The sequence below is a fragment of the Stegostoma tigrinum genome, chromosome 13 (assembly GCF_030684315.1).
Source record: "Stegostoma tigrinum isolate sSteTig4 chromosome 13, sSteTig4.hap1, whole genome shotgun sequence".
Taxonomy (NCBI): Eukaryota; Metazoa; Chordata; class Chondrichthyes; order Orectolobiformes; family Stegostomatidae; genus Stegostoma; species Stegostoma tigrinum.
In genome coordinates, this window is record NC_081366.1 from 27,507,036 (window position 1) to 27,524,647 (window position 17,612).

The 17,612-nt window shown below is 39.4% G+C and overlaps 1 protein-coding gene across 4 annotated transcripts in view; it reads left to right on the plus strand.

The window, feature by feature from the left end:
• LOC125458219 (long-chain-fatty-acid--CoA ligase 6-like) overlaps nucleotides 1-17,612 on the plus strand; it is a 153,400-nt gene that overhangs the window by 113,658 nt on the left and 22,130 nt on the right. For all 4 annotated transcript variants that reach the window (XM_048543272.2, XM_048543271.2, XM_048543275.2 and 1 more), the window contains exons 12-15: nucleotides 2,217-2,351; nucleotides 4,763-4,897; nucleotides 5,873-5,968; nucleotides 13,784-13,856. In XM_048543272.2, the coding sequence (XP_048399229.1) occupies nucleotides 2,217-2,351; nucleotides 4,763-4,897; nucleotides 5,873-5,968; nucleotides 13,784-13,856 (439 nt within the window). The remainder of the gene's footprint in view (nucleotides 1-2,216; nucleotides 2,352-4,762; nucleotides 4,898-5,872; nucleotides 5,969-13,783; nucleotides 13,857-17,612) is intronic.

A 17,612-nucleotide genomic window follows, 5' to 3' on the forward strand; every position in this document is an offset into this window, starting at 1 on the left:
TTTCCATAACAGTATCCAGATGTTTCCAAAACTAGTCCCAAACCCCAACTTTGAGTTTACTTTCCATAGATGTACAGGGAAATTCAGAGGGAGAATCATTCTTCATAAAACATCTAGAGGAAATGTCATTAACTCTCAAATAGGCCATTGTTTGTTTCTGATAGAGGGACGGAGCATATCTGGTAAGTTAATTGATTCATGGTATGAGGTTCTTGTATCAGCTTTGTCAGTGGCTAAAACTGATATTGCAGGCCCATCTTTGGAAAAGGCAGAGTGTCTGAAGGGATTAAGAATGCAGGAAAAATGCAAATAACAAAACATTATTAAAATTGACTGCCATTTATCACATTTATCACGTACGAAAATACACATATGTGCGACCTTAGCAATTGAATTTGGGAATACAGTTTTATCATGTCTAAAATACACACTTGACATGAGTTTTTTGGAATTTCTCTTCATGCCGTCTAGCCATGAGAGGTCGTAATGGACAGAAGAAAGATCATTTGGCCCATCAACTCTTGATGAGGTGATGACAGTGTACTAATGTCACTGGATAAGTACTCCAGAGGGCAAGCTAATGCTCTGGAGCATGGATTCAAATATCACTGTTGCAGTTGGTTGAAATTAAATTCAATTGATAAATCTAGAAAATAAGGATAGTTGCTATAATACTGCTATGAAATTGGCTTAAAAATCCACTCTGTTTGTTAATGTCCTTTTGTGAAAGAAAGCTGCTGCCTTCATCTGGTATGGCTTACATGTGCCTCCCAACCCAGGACAATGTTGACACTTAAGCATCCTCTGAAAAAGCTTAGAGCTACTCTGTTCACAGGCAGTTAGGGTTGGACAACAAATGGAAGCAGAGTGGAGGGCTTGCCCCTGTCTTTATCAATAGTGCTGAGAGTGGAGATGTCAAGAGCATCAAGTTCCCTGGTGGATGACAATCATCAAAAATCTGTCCTTGCCAACCCACATCGACACTATAGTCAGGAAAACACAACAACACGCCTGCTTCCTCAGCAGGCTAGAGAAATTCAGCATGACCGTAAAGACTCTTACAAATCTTTATAGTTGCACCGTAGAAAGCATCCTATCTGGATGCATCACAGAGTGGTATGGCAACTGCTCTTCCCAAGACCACAAGAATCTGCAGAGAGTTGTGGACTCACAGTCCATCATGCAAACCACCCTCCTATCCATTGACTTCAACTAGACTACCTACTGCATTGGAAAGGCAACCAATAATCAAAGACCCCTCCCAGCCCCATTATATTCTCCTCCATCCTCTTCCGTTGGGCATAAAATATAAAAATTTGAATACACAAATGAACAGAATCAAGAACAGCTTCTTCCCCGGTATTATCAGACTTTTGAATGAACCACATAAATATTAATGTTGATCTCTCTCTGCACCTTTTCCACAGCTGTAACACTATCCTGCACTCTGTTACCCTGATGCACTTATATTGTACAATCTGCCTGTAAACCAAGTAAGATAGCACTTTTCATTGTACCTCGGTACACATGACAGTGATGTATCAAATCAAATGCTGGCCTTCTAGTGACATCATCATTCCATGAAAGGATGAATCTGTACCAGTTCTGTGTAATCTAGCATTCCACTTTTGTATCTTAATAGCTTGGCAAACTATCTCCAAAACGTGTCCATCGAAATTTCCTTTTGAAATCATCAATTGATCATCTATGCTTCGACCACATTCATAAGCTGCAAGTTCCTGGTCAGTCAAGAAGCTCTGGCTATGGTTGCTGTGCCTTCCTCACACTTGTTGGAACATTCCTGGCCTCCTTGAAACAGATTCATACAGCATAGAAAAAACCCTTTGACCCATAGAGTCTGCACCGACATAACTGCACACTTCATGGCTAACATCTTCTCCTTAAAGCTAGACCACTGTTCCATTGTAGTTTTTCCCTATCAACCTTTGCTTTAATTTTATCCTAGCCAGATCCCTCTCATCCCAGTGAAATTGACCTCTTCAAGTTTAGAAGTTCAACTTTAGATTATTTCTTGCTTTTCTCCGTTACTAATCTAAATCTTATGATAAAATGATCATTCTTAACCCAATGCTCCCCCACAGCCTCTTGGTCATCTTACAAATAATCTATTTGCTCATGGCTGATCTGAGATTTTTTTGAACAATTGGTGTAAAAATATATTGGATCATTTTATGTAATATTTTGTTTTCTTTCAGTCTGTTGTAATATGTCATGGAGGTCGGATAGGTTTCTTCCAAGGTGATATTAGACTTCTGTCTGATGATATGAAGGCCCTTCATCCAACTATATTTCCCGTTGTTCCAAGACTGCTAAATCGAATGTACGATAAGGTAAGCTGTCTTCAATGTAATTATTCAAAATTTGGTAATTGTTGTGGGATATGCAAACTACTAACACTCAGGACAACAACTTGCATTTATATAGAGTATTTAAAGAAGAGGAATACCTGAAAGTATTTTACAAAGGGGTGAATAAAAATAAAATAGATTTAACAATGAATCAAGGAAAAAGACGCTAAGCTTGTGCAAGTTAAGAGAAGTAACTGAAAGTATGGTTGAAAAAATTGAATATTAAGTGAGAAGAGAGGCAGAGACATTTTATGCTGAGTCACAGGTTAGGTTTAAACGCAGACTATGTAGGATTTGGAAGGTCCATAAGACTAGATGAGACTACTTTTATTCATTCATATGATGTCGCTGTCACTGGTTAGGCCATGATTTATTGTCCGTCCTTAATTACCCAGAAGGCAGTTAACAATCTCTCACATTGCAGTGAGTTTGAAGTCACATATACACCAGCCCAGGCAAGGATGGCAGTTTTGGACATTAGTGAATCAGGGTTTTTTTTGCATGACAATTGACTCTGGTTACATAATTGCCATTTAGGCTGGCTTTTAAATTCCAGATATTTATTGAATTCAGATTTCATCACCTGCCCTTGATCAAATAGAACCCATTTTCCCAGAACATTAGCTTGGAATTCTAGATTACTGGTCTAGTGATTTTGCCACTATGTTACCACTTCCTCAAAACATAAAATGGGAAGAGATGATGGATGGGTTTGAAGATAAACATTTGAAGGTATGTTTAATATGTTGAAGATGGGGAACAGCATTGACGAGTGAAAGTAGGGTTCTGTAATTTATTACGTATGAACTTTATGGCCGAATTGAGATTAAGTTGATGTGTAGAGAGTGGATAGCAGCTATGACCTGTAGAAATTGAATTAAATTTTACACTTTTGTGGAATCAGATAACATTCATTGCTCATGGAGATCCATTCCTAACCATTACCTTAGGATAAATTCCTCAGCCTTCAAAATCAATTCATACAACACAGAAAGAGACCCTTGGGTCCACCTTGTCCATGCTGACCAAGTTTTATTAATAAAACTTTTAGTCCCATTTTCCTGTGTTTGGCCAATATTCCTCTAAACTTCTCCTACTCATCTTACCTGTACAAATGCCTTTTTAATGTTGTAACTGAACCTGCATTTACCATTTCCTCGGGCAATACATTCCACATATAAACTAACCACTCTCTGAAAACATTGCCCCCCCCAGGTCCCTTTTATATATTTCTCCTCTCACCTTCAATAATGCCCTATAGTTTTGAACTCCCTTACCCTAAGGAAAAGATGCTTGCTATTCACCTTAACTATGCCCCTCATGATTTTATAAACTTCTTTTAAGATTACCTCTCAGCCTCCTTTGTTGCAGTGAGAAAAGTCACAGCCTAATGAGCCTCTCCTTATAACTCAAACCCTCCAGTCCCAGTTAACATCCTTCTAAATATTTTCTGCACCCTCTCCAATTTAATAATATTCTTCCAATAGCGTGGTGACCAGAACTCTACACAGTACTCTGAGTGGAGTAGAGTTTGAGAAGAAAAGGTCTCAAATTTTCCACAGCTCAGTAAGGCCTATGGCCTGATACTGTTAGCTGTTTAATTTTTAATTCAGATTTAAATTCGCAGTGGCAATTATGCAAGTTGGAGCTGAGGCCACTGAGAAATTGTCCTGACTGCAGCAATGAAGAGATTTAGGTGATATTATCTCAACCATTTTGATAGGCCAAGGCATCTTGTCTCTCATCTGAAACAAGTGGGAACCAGAAGATAAACAGCAGGAAGCTTTCACTAGGGATGACATGGAAAAATGCTGGGAGAGGATGTGAGACTTTACCCGTGTCAAACAGTTTGCTGAGTTTGTATACAGGAAGTAAGAATCTGAGGTTAGGATTTTTTGAATCAGCTGTAAAATATTACAAATAAGCCTTCAGTTGTACTGTCACACTGTAGAACCAGCTTACATGTGCACAGATCTACCCCCTTCACTGTAGTGTGCATATTATCAATTGTTTATGCTTACAGCTATTCATATTTTCAACTACTCATCAGACTGTTGAAAGATGAAATATTTCACTAAGGTTTACACACTATTAACTTGGCAGTCGAACAAAATATCTTAATTAGGTAAGGTAAGCTGATAAATCTACCACAAATTGGACTGGCAGTGATGATGCAATGATTTTCCTATACAAGTCTCCGATTAAGTTAGCTGTCAGATCCCAATGGTTTCTGGTGCTTAGAAGGGTACATTGGAAAAAAAGGAATCTTTTGGAAAAGTGCAGAATTTCAGTGTCTCACTGCAATGACTGATCTGCATTTGAAATACTTCTTAGATGTGTACTTTCCTGGTATAGCAGCACTAAAGTACAAATTTCTTTTCAATTATTTTCAGATATTTAGCCAAGCAGGCACACCAGTAAGACGCTGGCTACTTGAATTTGCAGCCAGAAGAAAGGCAATTGAAGTGCAAAATGGCATCATACGGAACAACAGCCTCTGGGACAAACTCTTTTTCAAAAAAATACAGGTAAAATAATTATTAATTTTACACATGCACTTTCAGATCATTAGGCTTAAAAGGCTTAAAATGAGCACTTCTGGCTGTCAAATTGTCTCCTAGGAAATGCTTTAGGATAGTATTTTGTGATCTAAACTGATGTGCTAAGAATTAATTCATTTCAGCTTGATCTGAAAATGGTTTTTCGTATAAAATGTAGGCCAGAGTATTATAAGGAAAAATTGTGAAGTCCATTCTCTTGATAGAAAAATATGGTAACTCCCGATATCAATGTGATTTTAACCACTACAAGGAAGTGGCTTATTCTCCTGTGTACCAGTGAAAATCTATTTGACTCCTTCTTTGGTTACAAGCACAACATTCCACATATAATAAAAAAGAAATGAGAATCAACATTTAGTGGAAAATCTTTAGTCCACACCAGGCTCACTTCAATAAAACAAAGTCTGGCTACAATGTCCAATTAACTTCGATTCTGGCTGTGAACAGGACAAGAAGACTATATAAGAATGTGTTAAATGTTACATGTCAGTGCCTACTTTTAGTATAACTTAAGTTATTTTGATTTCTACTTTACCATATTATGGAGCTCCAGTATTTCACAGGGAGCAGTTCTACTGACATGAACAATGGGATTATTAGCACGGTGCTCCACAGGGAGCCATAGAAATTGGTGTTTAGGCCGCATGGGAAGGATCTGAGCCAAGAAAAATTAGAACCAGCTAAAAATAGAGTACTGTTGTTTTTATGGCTCAGTCACCTCCTTACAGCTACTTTAGGAATGAATGAGATGTAAATCTGTTCGTCTTTTTAATTTATCTTGAAAATACAATTTCATCTTTGAAGATTAACTGAACAATAATTTGCAAGACAGCATTTTAAAATTACACTGCAAAACCAGTTTGAATATTTTGAATGGTCCAAGCAGCATTAAGTGGTGAAATTTGTCTTGCTTTGCATTTGACCACTGTGTTAACTACACAGGATAGCCTTGGAGGAAAGGTGAGAATGATTGTCACAGGAGCGGCCCCTGCCTCACCTGCTGTACTTGGCTTCCTAAGAGCAGCACTTGGTTGTCAGGTATGAAAACCAGAATTTTATTTATTCTTTTATCACAGTTATTTCAGCTTACATAAAATGTTTTTAAAATAATCTAAGTTTTGGAAAAAAAGGTATACTTCTGAACAGCTTTCTGGAAAAATTCCCACACAAGTACCAAAACAATGGAGGTTCAGTTCTCCTTTCTTGATTGTGCTTGAAGAGAGGCCCCAAGACCAAATTTGTCAGGTTGAACTGAGAGCTGGAGCGTTAGGTGTTAACTAATATGCTGGTCACGTTCGCAGACAAAGCTCACTGGATTGAGTGCCAATCACCTTGTTAAAAGCCAACTGGAAAGTCGTAGCAACTATCCTGGCCATTTTCAAGCCTTGTCCGGGGCATTCCATCCTGCAAATCAGAGGCTAGGAGCTTCTGGGTCCTAAAGATCATTAGCTGAGGCCTATTTCTCAGGGGTTACAGTGTCATTGGATCATGGAGTTGGACAGCACAGAAATAGACCTTTTAGTCTACCAGATCCATGCTGACCAGATATCCTAAATTAATCATTTGCCAGCATTTCGCCCAAATCCCTTCCTATTCCTATATCCATCCAGATGCTTTTTAAATGTTATAATTGTATCAGCCTCCATCACCTGCCTGGGAAAAAGTAGCCTCATAGGTCCCAAATATATCTTTCCCATCTCACCATAAACTTATGCCCTCTAGTTTTGAACTCACCTACCATAGGAGAAAGACAGAGAAGAACTTGAGTCTTCTTTGTAGTTCTCTGGCTAATCTCAAGCACCCCACTCCATCCACTCAGCCCAAGAATTCCTCAACTCCATCAAAGACATAAAGATAGATGACGAAGGGACCATGATTTCATTTGATGTCACCGCCCTATTCACATCAATAGACATACCATGAGCAAGGGAAACAATGACGACACTACTTGAACAAGAACACAACCCCAGTGAAACCATCTCCAAGGACAACATGCTTAAACTATTGGACCTATGCCTGACCACCCACTTCACCTTCAACGGCCAAACATACGAGCAAATCAACTGGACAGCCATGGGATCACCTATCTCTGGACTCATAGCAGAAGCAGTGATGCAAAGACTGGAAAGGACTGCCCTTCCTCAAATCCAACCTAAACTATGGATACGCTACGTAGATGACACCTTTGACATCATTAAATGGACCAAATTAAAAGAGACACACAAACTCATAAACAACACCCTCACTGGAATAAAATTCACCAGAGAGGAAGAGAAGAACAAACAACTCCCATTCCTGGACGACATGGTAGAGCACAAGACAAATGGGGAACTGCAAACGAAGGTACACTGAAAAGCCACATACACAGACCAGGTATTGAACTTCAATAGTAACCAGCCCAGCACACACAAATGAAGCTGTGTGTGAACAGTATTTAAAAGGGCAATAACACACTGCAGCAACATGGAACTATGCCAAGAAGAGGAGGAATACCTCTTCCAAGTGTTCAAGGGTAATGGATATCCAAAGAACTGGGTCAGGAGATGCCTACAGGTACAGCATTAGAAAGATTTTCAAGCCCCAACACACTCATCACACTACCCTACATCAGGAACACGTCATAACTCAGCACAAGACTTCTACAACCGCTGGGCATCAGAGTGGCACACAAAGCCACATCAACCCTATGACAAGTGCTCACCCGAACTAAAGACCCACTCCCTGCCATGGACAGGACCAATGTCATCTACAAGATCGCCTGCAGAGACTGTGAGTAACACTACATCGGACAAGCAGGAAGGAAACTAACAATAACAGTACATGAACACTAACTGGCTACAAAAAGACACGACCAATACTCACTCATCTCAATCCACATGGACAAGGAGAACCACTACTTCAACTGGGACAACACCAAGATCCTGGGACAGGCTAGGCAGAGACAAGCATGAGAATTCCTGGAAGCATAGCACTCCACGAAGCAGGCTATCAATAAATACACTGAACTCGACCCCATATACGTTCCACTACGGAGGAAACATGGAAGTGAGAAAATCCATTGCAACAGACCCCAGAGTTTAAAAACCAGGTGTGAAAACACCAACGCTTCATCAGAGGCTGCAGTGAGGATGTTATCAAGCACAGTAATGCAACGTCTGCGGAACAACAAACCAGCTCGGCGAGCCAACCAACCTCAACCTCCTATAATCCAGTTGTAAAATCTTGATTTGTGTTTTTCACCTACTCATGGGTGAAGCATATGGCATTAAAGCAAATCCGCATTTCTCCCACCTTTCCTCAGCTTCCCAGGCCATCTGTGGTGAAAATAAAACACTCCACATGGAGGCAAACGATTATTTTTAAAAAACAGCAAACAAATTTTTGGGGGTGGCACGATGGCTCAGTCGTTAGCACCGCAGCCTCACAGCACCAGGGACCCAGGTTCGATTCCAGCCTCGGGCGACTGTCTATGCAGAGTTTGCACATTCTCCCCGTGTCTGCTTGGGTTTCCTCTGGGTGCTCAAGTTTCCTCCCACAGTCCAAAGATGTGCAGGCTAGGTGGATTGGCCATGCTAAATTGCCCATAGTGCTCAGGGGTGTGGGTTATAGGGGGATGGGTCTGGGTGGGATGCTTCAAGGGGCAGTGTGGACTTGCTGGGCCGAAGGGTCTGTTTCCACACTGTAGGAAATCTAATCTAATCTAATCTGTTCAAGTCCCAAAAGTAAATAGATTGGAAAAATTAGAATATTGACTCTTAAAATGAGCAGAAACCTGGCCTGATCAAGGACAAAGAAAGTATGAGAGAAGATAGCATCTTAAACACAGAGCCATGATTTTAAAAACTTAAATGTAATAAATGAGAAAAACTTCCATAAAGTTTGAGAGCTATCAATCCAAGAGTAATTCAATCTATTAACCCTACAAGGAGGTACTACTTATCATGAGGATCACAATCCAACAATGTGCAATTAATAGGTGAAAGAAGCTAAATTCCAAAACACAAAAATTAGTTGGTCAGAAGAAAGTCAGACACAGACTTAAGTTGGAACTGGCCAGGCCCAGCTGCTGGAGAAGAGGAAACATAAGATGGTTACGTACAGTTCTATAATACCTACAGAGGTAGACTTTGGCTCCCAAAATTATTCCTCATCATGCTTCTTTCCTCCTTGCTTCTAAAAAGCTTGAGCTCAGAAAGCTGTTTGTCATGAGGATAAAGATCATTCAAGCACCCTCCTTTGCCATTTCCTTATCTTGCCCTAGTCCACCTTCAAAGGCCAAAGACAAAATGGACTAGATTGCTTTTGTGGGAAAGCAATATCCTTTCATACCTGCCTCTACATTATTCAAAGTGATTTTTTTTTTGAAAGCCATGCTTCAACTAAGTCTGGCCCTACACTCTGATTTTCCTTTAATTTCTGTCCTCCATGCCATCTAGAAGCTCATTGTTCATAAAACCCACCTCATTCTCCTGAGCTTCTTCCCACTAAATTGAACATCCAGCATGCACTTATGGCTCCTATGTCTTTTGTTATTAGTTGTTTTCTCTTGCTAAGTTTTGCCTCCTTTCTCTAAAATGTGCTTCTGTCCTAAAAAAAATTCCTGGCTTCTTCATTGCAATCCACAGCCAAATCTCAATCTCCCTTTACTCACCAAAGTTCTTCAAAATGCTCCCACACCACCCAAAGTCATGAGTCTTTCCTGAAACTCTAGTACCCCAGCTCCCAAGGCCTGCAACTCTGGAATTGCCTTGCTAAATCTCTTCATCTCTCTTTCCTCCTTTTAAGACCATGTTCAAAAATATAACTCTTTGATCAAGCTTTACATTTGTCATCCTATTTCCTTATTTGACGCAGCATCAAATTGTGTTTTTGGAGTTTGGAGTTTTTTTTTACTTAAGGATGCTGTTTAAGTAAAATTTGATGCAAATTGTTCAGTCAGAAAATAGATTGCTTTCCTTCCTTCAGTAACTAAAATAAAAATGTAATGCTTTTATTTGTTCCCACATCATCAAGACACAATCCCTAAATTGGCTCATTTGTGTATTGAGGCAAAATATAAAACCATGGAACATCAATTCCCTTCCTCCTGTCTGGACATCTCTTTTCTATCTGAATCTCTGTCTTCTGCTTTCCCTTTCTTCCCTTCTCTCATTTTCTCTCCTTTACCTCACCCTTTTCGGCTACTTCATACCATCATCTGTGCTACTTCCTTCTTTTCCTTTTTGGCCTCCAGCTTCAATTCTCTCCTTTCCTTTCCCTCCTGACTTTCTCAACACTTTTTTTCATTTTCCTCCCATCTCTCCTCCTACCTTGTTTTCCTTCCCTTCTCTCTGACCTCCATGTTACTCCACATTTGATGACATTTAGCTGTAGGGCTCTGAAAAATATGTTTCTTAGTGCTCTTTGAGATCTTCTCAAGGGCTGCTTTTTCATTCTCTTTAACTTTTTTTAAATTAATTATTTTCTTAGGTTAGAATATTACCTGGATGAATGAGACCGCAGTTAACAAGCATTCCATACATTGAGGGCCCCAGTAGAAGTCCTTGGAAGATACTAATTTGCAGGACAAATGTAAATAATAGAGTGCTTGATCACTACTCCTATTCTGTCTCTTGCAGCAGCTCATTTCCAAACTGGGACAAGAATTTGTCTTCTATTCCATTTTAGCTAACTTTAGCTAACCATCTCTTTATAAGTCCAGATAACAAGGTGTGGAGCTGGATGAACACAGCAGGCCAGGCGGTATCAGAGGAGCAGGAAAGCTGATGTTTTGGGTCTAGACCCTTCCTCAAAAATGGGGGAGGGGAAGGGGGCTCGGAAATAGACAGAGGGGGAGGCGATGATAGAAGGTGGATAGTCAAGCAGATAGGTGGGAGAAAAGACAGACAGGTCAAAGAAGCAGGGACGAGAGGGAGGTGCTAGTCTTGGGGTGAGGTGGGGGGTGGGGAGATTTTGAAGCTTGTAAAGTCCACATTGAGATCATTGGGTTGTACGGTTCCCAGGCAGAATATGAGGTGCTGTTCCTCCAGTTTTCTGGACTTTATAAGTCCACCCTCATGAGTCTGTGCCTCTCGAATTACATTTAAATATAACATTCATGGATGTCCTCCTGGCCACTATTTTAGTCATTTCTTCAAATGAAAAATAATTCAGGTTGGTAATCTACTATTTACGAATTCTCTCTAAGCTGAAAAATTTCAGCAATCAGTCAGACTGTCCTTAATTATAGAACCTAATATTTTTCTGTACTTAAGAAATGTGGGACGGCCTTTCAGCTGTTTAGAATTTAATTATCCTATACTTAATGAACAAGGGACTAAAGGGAGGAGGAAATAAATACAATAACTATCATAAGGGAAAACTCAGAAAACTTATGACCCAGCGTCTACACTCTTCTGGTAAAGAACTCTAGAAATTCACTACCCTCTGAGAGAAAACATTCCTCATCTCTGTCCTAAAATGATAATCTCTATTCTGAGATTATGCCTTCTGGCCCTACACAATAGGAAACAACTTCTCCCTGTCCACCCTATCAAACCCTGAATTTTGCACATTTCAGTAAGATTGCCTCTCATTCTCCCAAACTCCAATGAGTACAGGCCCAACCTACTCAATCTCTCTTCACAAGATAGGACCTTCATACACAGGTCCAACCTGGTAAGTCTTCTTTCATCTTCTTCCAACATCAGTATATCTTTCATTAGATAAGGGACCCAGAACTGTTCAGAATATTTCAGCTGTAGTCTGATTAGTACCTTCTGTAATTATAGTTAGCTTTGCTCATTTTTTATACCCCATTCCTTTTGAGATAAAAGCCCATTCCATTTGCCTTCCTTCTTATCTATTGAACTTGTATGATAGGTTTTTGAAATTTAAACTTGAGGACTCCCAAACTCTCTGTCTGTAGCTTTCTGCAGTCTTTCCCCAGTTAAATAATATTGAGATCGTCTACTCTTTCACCCAAAATATATAACTTCATATTCCCCTGCAATTTTATTCTATCTGCTAATTTTTGATGCTTGCTTAACCTGTCTATATCCATCTGTAGACTCTTAGTGTCGTCATCACTGTTTGCCTTCCCACGTTTATTGTCATCCACAGAGGTGGCTATGACACATTCATTCTCTCATCCAAGTCACTTAATATTTTGTAACTGTGGGTCTACCACTAATCCCTCTAGCACCCCATTAGTTATAGGTTACCATACCCACTTTAACCCAATTTCCTCATTTTTTTATTTGTTAGCAAATCCTCTGTCAAGGGTAATATATTATTGCAATGCCATGGGCTCTTTTTAGGTAGTTCAGTGTAGGGTAGCTTATCATATGTCTTCTGAAAATCCAGATTTGTTACATCTGCTGCTTCCCTTTTATGCTGCTTTTTGCTTCCTCAAAGAATTCCCCAAAAAAATCATGCATGGTTTCCCCTTCTTGAAGCCATGCTGACTAGTTTGATCATGTTGTATATTTCTAAACACCCTGCTACTATGCCCTTCATTGTAGACTCTAACATTTTCCCAATAACAGGTGTTAAGCTAACTGGCCTCTAGTTACATACCATTTTTAAATAAAGATGTCACATCACAGTTTTCCATTCCTCTGGGACTTATCCAGAATTTCTAGATCTAAGAATGTATCAGTGGATTCATTATCCTTGTAGCTACTTCATATAATATGCTGCTTTAAATCCCATCAGGTTCAGGGGACTTATGATTCCTTAGTCCTATTAACTTCTCTAGCAGTTTTTGTACAATGATAGTTATTGTATTTATTTCCTCTCCTCTTTTGCCCCTTGATTACTTAGTTAGTAATTTTAAAATGCTACAATGCCTTCTATAGTAGACACTGGTGCAGAGTATTTATTCAATACCTCTGGCATTTCCTGATTCTCCCACTGGAACACTACACTATGGAGAAGCATAGACTTAGGAACAACCTGGATCAAGACTTACAAGGAGGTCAAAGCTGGGATTTACAGATTGAGGGCCATGACCCTTTTTGAAAAGACAGGGAGGGAGGAAAGAATACGGGGTAGCAATTGTTAATTGGAATAAATTATCATAGAAGGATCTGATCTTGGATCAAAAGATGTAGAATCCATATGGGTGAAGGTAAGAAATTACAAGAGAAAGAACGTATTGGTTACACGTGGTTGACGTTGCATTTGAATATTTTTTCAAGTCGGAAGCAATAAAATTTCTTTTTCTGAAGTAAAGCTTGTAATTGGCTCCTTCATTTTTAAAGTAGTGAACTGTGTTTTAATTGAAGTGTGACGTAGTTGCATACAAAGAGGAATTAAAAATCTTTGCTATGACCAGTCGAGGAAGTCAAAACAAAACAGTTGATTCATCCATCGTCACCTGGCCATAATGCATCTCAGAAGAATGAAAGGCTTGAAGACTTATTGATGCTCTGAGCAGTAATTAATCAACTGAACTGGTTAGCACTCCACTTCATGAACATTAAATTTGAAACCCTATTAAATTATAATAGGCTTTCTATGTTAATGGTTGTTCTGTCACTCAGAATATTGTCTGCTCCTTTTGTCAGTCATTGTTCCGTATACCTTATTTTTTATTTAAAAGCTCTCAAAATATTACAAAAGTCCATCTCAGATGTTTTGAGCCAATAACAAGTGAGATTGAAAGATGTCAGCAATTCCACAGCAATTAACACAGAAGTTACTAGAAAAGCTCAGCAGGTCTGCAGCATCTGTGAAGAAAAAAATCAGAGCTTACGTTTAGGATCCAGTCACCCTTCGTCAGGACTTACAAGAAATTATCAGAATGAAAGTATTATTCTTGCCATGCGTCTAATTGTCCACGTATGTATAACCAATATGTGATGTGGTTAGGTCTATGAAGGTTATGGACAGACTGAATGTACAGCTGGATGTACCTTTACTACACCTGGAGACTGGACATCAGGTATTAACTGATACCTTTTATTGCTTTTTCAAACATATTTAAGCTCTACTTATCGAAGATGTTTCCACAAGTTTTCTAAAATATTTCCAGGTTTTGCTAAAGTATTACAGCTTGTCAGGGAATAATAGTTAAAATGTCCTAACAGTTGAAAACTGAATGCTAGCCCTTTGAGAAGCATCAGTGAGATGATGTTGAAGGAAGAGCTTCTCTATTTGGTCTCCGAACAGAATTAGTGGAGGCCTGAAAATTGCTTGCTCACTTATCCTCTTTCTCAGTCGTTATATATTATCACATAGAGAGACCAAATGAAGGTGAAACCATGAAAACTACTTGTAAATATAAAACCAAATCCTTTTCCTAACTAATTTAAAAAAACAATCTTCTATGGAGATACACATATAGGAAGGCAATTTTGACAGTGGATAGTATGAAACTTGGAATCTTAGCTTGGCTGCCTAATGGAAATAAAAATTGGACGAAGTATTTAATGGCTAGATAAATTGCTAGCATACATTGTACACCATTGCCCAATGTCAAAAATACCCCATTGGTTATAACCAGAGATGCATTTCAGATCAAGCAACGATCAAAATCAGAAAGATGGTGCACTAAGGCAAACAAGGGGAGGTAGTATATGGGAGGGTAAGGTAGATAGGGAAGAGGAAGATGGAGAGAGATAAATTGGAGAAAGGGGAGGTGAGAGGAGTGGAGATAAATGTTTAGGAGAAGAGAGGAAGAACAGTGGAAGGCACCAGACATGGATAAGGTTAGTGGAAGTGGAATGAGAATATAGTGGGGATAAGGCAGTGGGGAAAAACAAAAAGGCCAAGTTCAAAGGGAAAGGACGGGGATAACAATATGGCAAGAGTTAGAAGATGGAGAAGGAGGGCTGGAGATGGGGAGGAGAGGGGAAGAGTTCCATGAGAGCAGGTGAGGGGTATCAATGTCAGTGAATTATGATTATAGAGAATTGAGATAGTGTAGAAGCAGGGAGAAAATGAAGGAGATGATTGGTCAGTTCTGAAGAATGAGAAAGGGCTTACAAATTCGAGGGGCAGTGGTAAAATGATGAGAAATTTATTGGAACAAATATAAGACAAAGAAATGAAAACAAGGAAAATGGTTGGAAGAAGAAAAGGAATGAAACATGAGAATCTAAGGAGAATGGCAAGATCTTTGGGAATTGAGGTAGGAAATGAGGCAAAAGGGGAGGAGGAGGAGGAGGAATGCTGAGAGAGGTTGGATATGGATGAAAAAGGGAATGGGTTTTTTAAAAGGAAGAAAGGTGGGGTAAAAGAAACAAAAGACAGGGACAGGAAGGGAAGGCAGAAGAGCACAGGTGAAGGGAAAAAAATGGAAAAAGTAGAAAGGAGTTGGATGGACTAGTAAAGAATAAGGGATGAAAGGATGATGCAAGGAGGAGAAAGAGCTTCCAGGTAGAAAAATCTAATAGGATGAGGTTTGGTGGAGAGATGGGAAGGCCAAGATGGAAACAGAGGACAGAAAAAGAAAAATGAGTTCATGGAAGGGTTAAGATAGCAGAGATGAAAAAACAAAGACAGAAAGGGGAAACAAAGATATAGAGGAAAGTGAAGAGAGGAAGTGAGGGGAGCACAGTAAATGAACAAGAAAGGGGGGAGTGCAGTGATCACAAACGGAGGAATGGAAGGAAGACTAATATGGAAACAGTGAAGGGAGGGCAAGGTAACATAAGAAATGCTGTCAAAGCAAGTTGGGGAGATGGGAAAGATGTAAAGTAATAGAAGTAAAATGAGGAGAGATAAATGGAACATAAAAAAAAGGTGTGGCAATGAGAATGAGGGGGGCTGCAGGAGTTGGGAAGGTGAGGAGAAGAAGTATGGAAATGCTTCCAGTCACTTGGTCAAATCTGGCTTTGTTTACGGAAAGTAAGCATCAATCTGTTCAGGCAAAATTGTATTGAACAAACTTGTTTGAGTAGTTTGATGTTGTATGATAGAGGATGGATAGAGATCATGCCATTGATGTGTTTCATGTGGACTTTCAAAAGGCAGTTAATTGAAGTATCACAGAACAGGCTTGTCAGCAAATTTAGAACTTTTGAATAAAAGGGAAGGTTTCAGCGGGGTGTGAATTTACTAAGTGAATGGCAGAAAACAAAAAGTAGTGATGAACGCAGCAGGCCAAGCCGCATCAGAGGAACAGGAAAGCTGATGATTCGGGTCAGCTTTCCTGCTGTTCTGATACTGCTTGGCTTGCTGTGTTTATCCAGCTCTACACCTTGTTATCTCAGATTCTCCAGCATCGGCAGTTCCTACTATCTCAGTAGTGATGAATGGTTGTTTTTGAAATTGGAGCTTTATTGTGGAGCTCCCCAGGAATTGGTGTTAGCCTCCCTGCCCATCCTGTCGTCCGATAATGATGTAGACATTGGTGAACAATTTAGAATTCTGAAGATAATCCAGAACTTGGAAGTATGTGAACCTTTAGTGAGAATAGAGTCGAATTTGGAGAAGATATAGACTGGTTAGTGGAATGAGTCAACAAATGGAAGATGAAATTTAATGTGATGGGTTAAGTGATTAATTTTGGTGGAAAAATATGCAGAGGCAATATAAAATAAAATTTCGAAGGGGTGCAAGAACAAATACAGCTGGCAGTATATGTGCTAAAGTAGTTGGTGACAGGACGAATTGAGAAAGTAGTTAATTATGCATAGTGGATCCTGGGCTTTATAAATAAGGCTAAGGACTTCAAAAATAAGGATGTTATGACAATTCCATCGAAGTCATTGTTTTCACTTCACTTGGAATTTGGTGACAATTTTTGGACACCACACTTCAGGGATAATGTGAAAACATTAGGGTAGGAAAGATACATAAGAATGGCACAAAGGAGGAATTACTTCAGAATGTACTCAGGTTGGAGACATTTGGGCAACTTTCTTTGGGGAAGAGAAAAATTAAGATAGCATTTGATAGAGGAAGTTTGGGATAAACTGTCCCTGGTGGTGGTCGGGTCCAGAACCAAAGAACACCAATTTAAGGTGATTGGCAAAAGAAGCAATGGAAACTTGAATGAAGAATCTTTTTAATGCAAAAAGCTTCGGGTCTGGAATGTATTGCGCTGGTGGAGGATTATTTTATTGTGTTCTTCCGAAGAGAATTGGATAATTACTTGAAGAGAAATAAATTAGAAGGCCTATGAAGAAGTGGGAGATTGGGAGAGCTGACACAGACAGGTAGGACTGAATGGTCTTCTGTGCTGTAAGCGTTACAAAGCTGCATTATTTGTGGGAGGGCAGGAGATTAGGGAAAGAGAAAAGAGCAGGAGAAAGGTAGAAGAGGGAGAAGGTGTAAGAGAAGAGAAAGGGATTAGGAGGCGATGGGGAAAACTGAGGGATGATCAAGAGAAGGAATTCAAGTTTAATAGCTAAACTCTAATTTGTCAGTCACTTGGCTGTTCTGTCAGTCATGCTGATGTTTGATGGTTTATTAATTACTATTAGATTTACTACATGTTGGTGTTTTGTTTTCTGTTATAAAAACTCATGGGAGAATCTATTTCCTATCTTGCTGCTATCTAACTCCTCCCTCTCCTTCTTCGCTGTTTTCCATATCTCTCTCACATAGCTAGATCACAGCTTAAATACTGAAGTTTATAAGGTTTAAGGCTAATATTACTTTTCAGTTTTTAAACTGAAAGAAAGACAAAGAGAGAAAGCAAAACATTTTGGGGGAATGGTGTCCTTTTTGTATATTTTTTATAACGAGATAG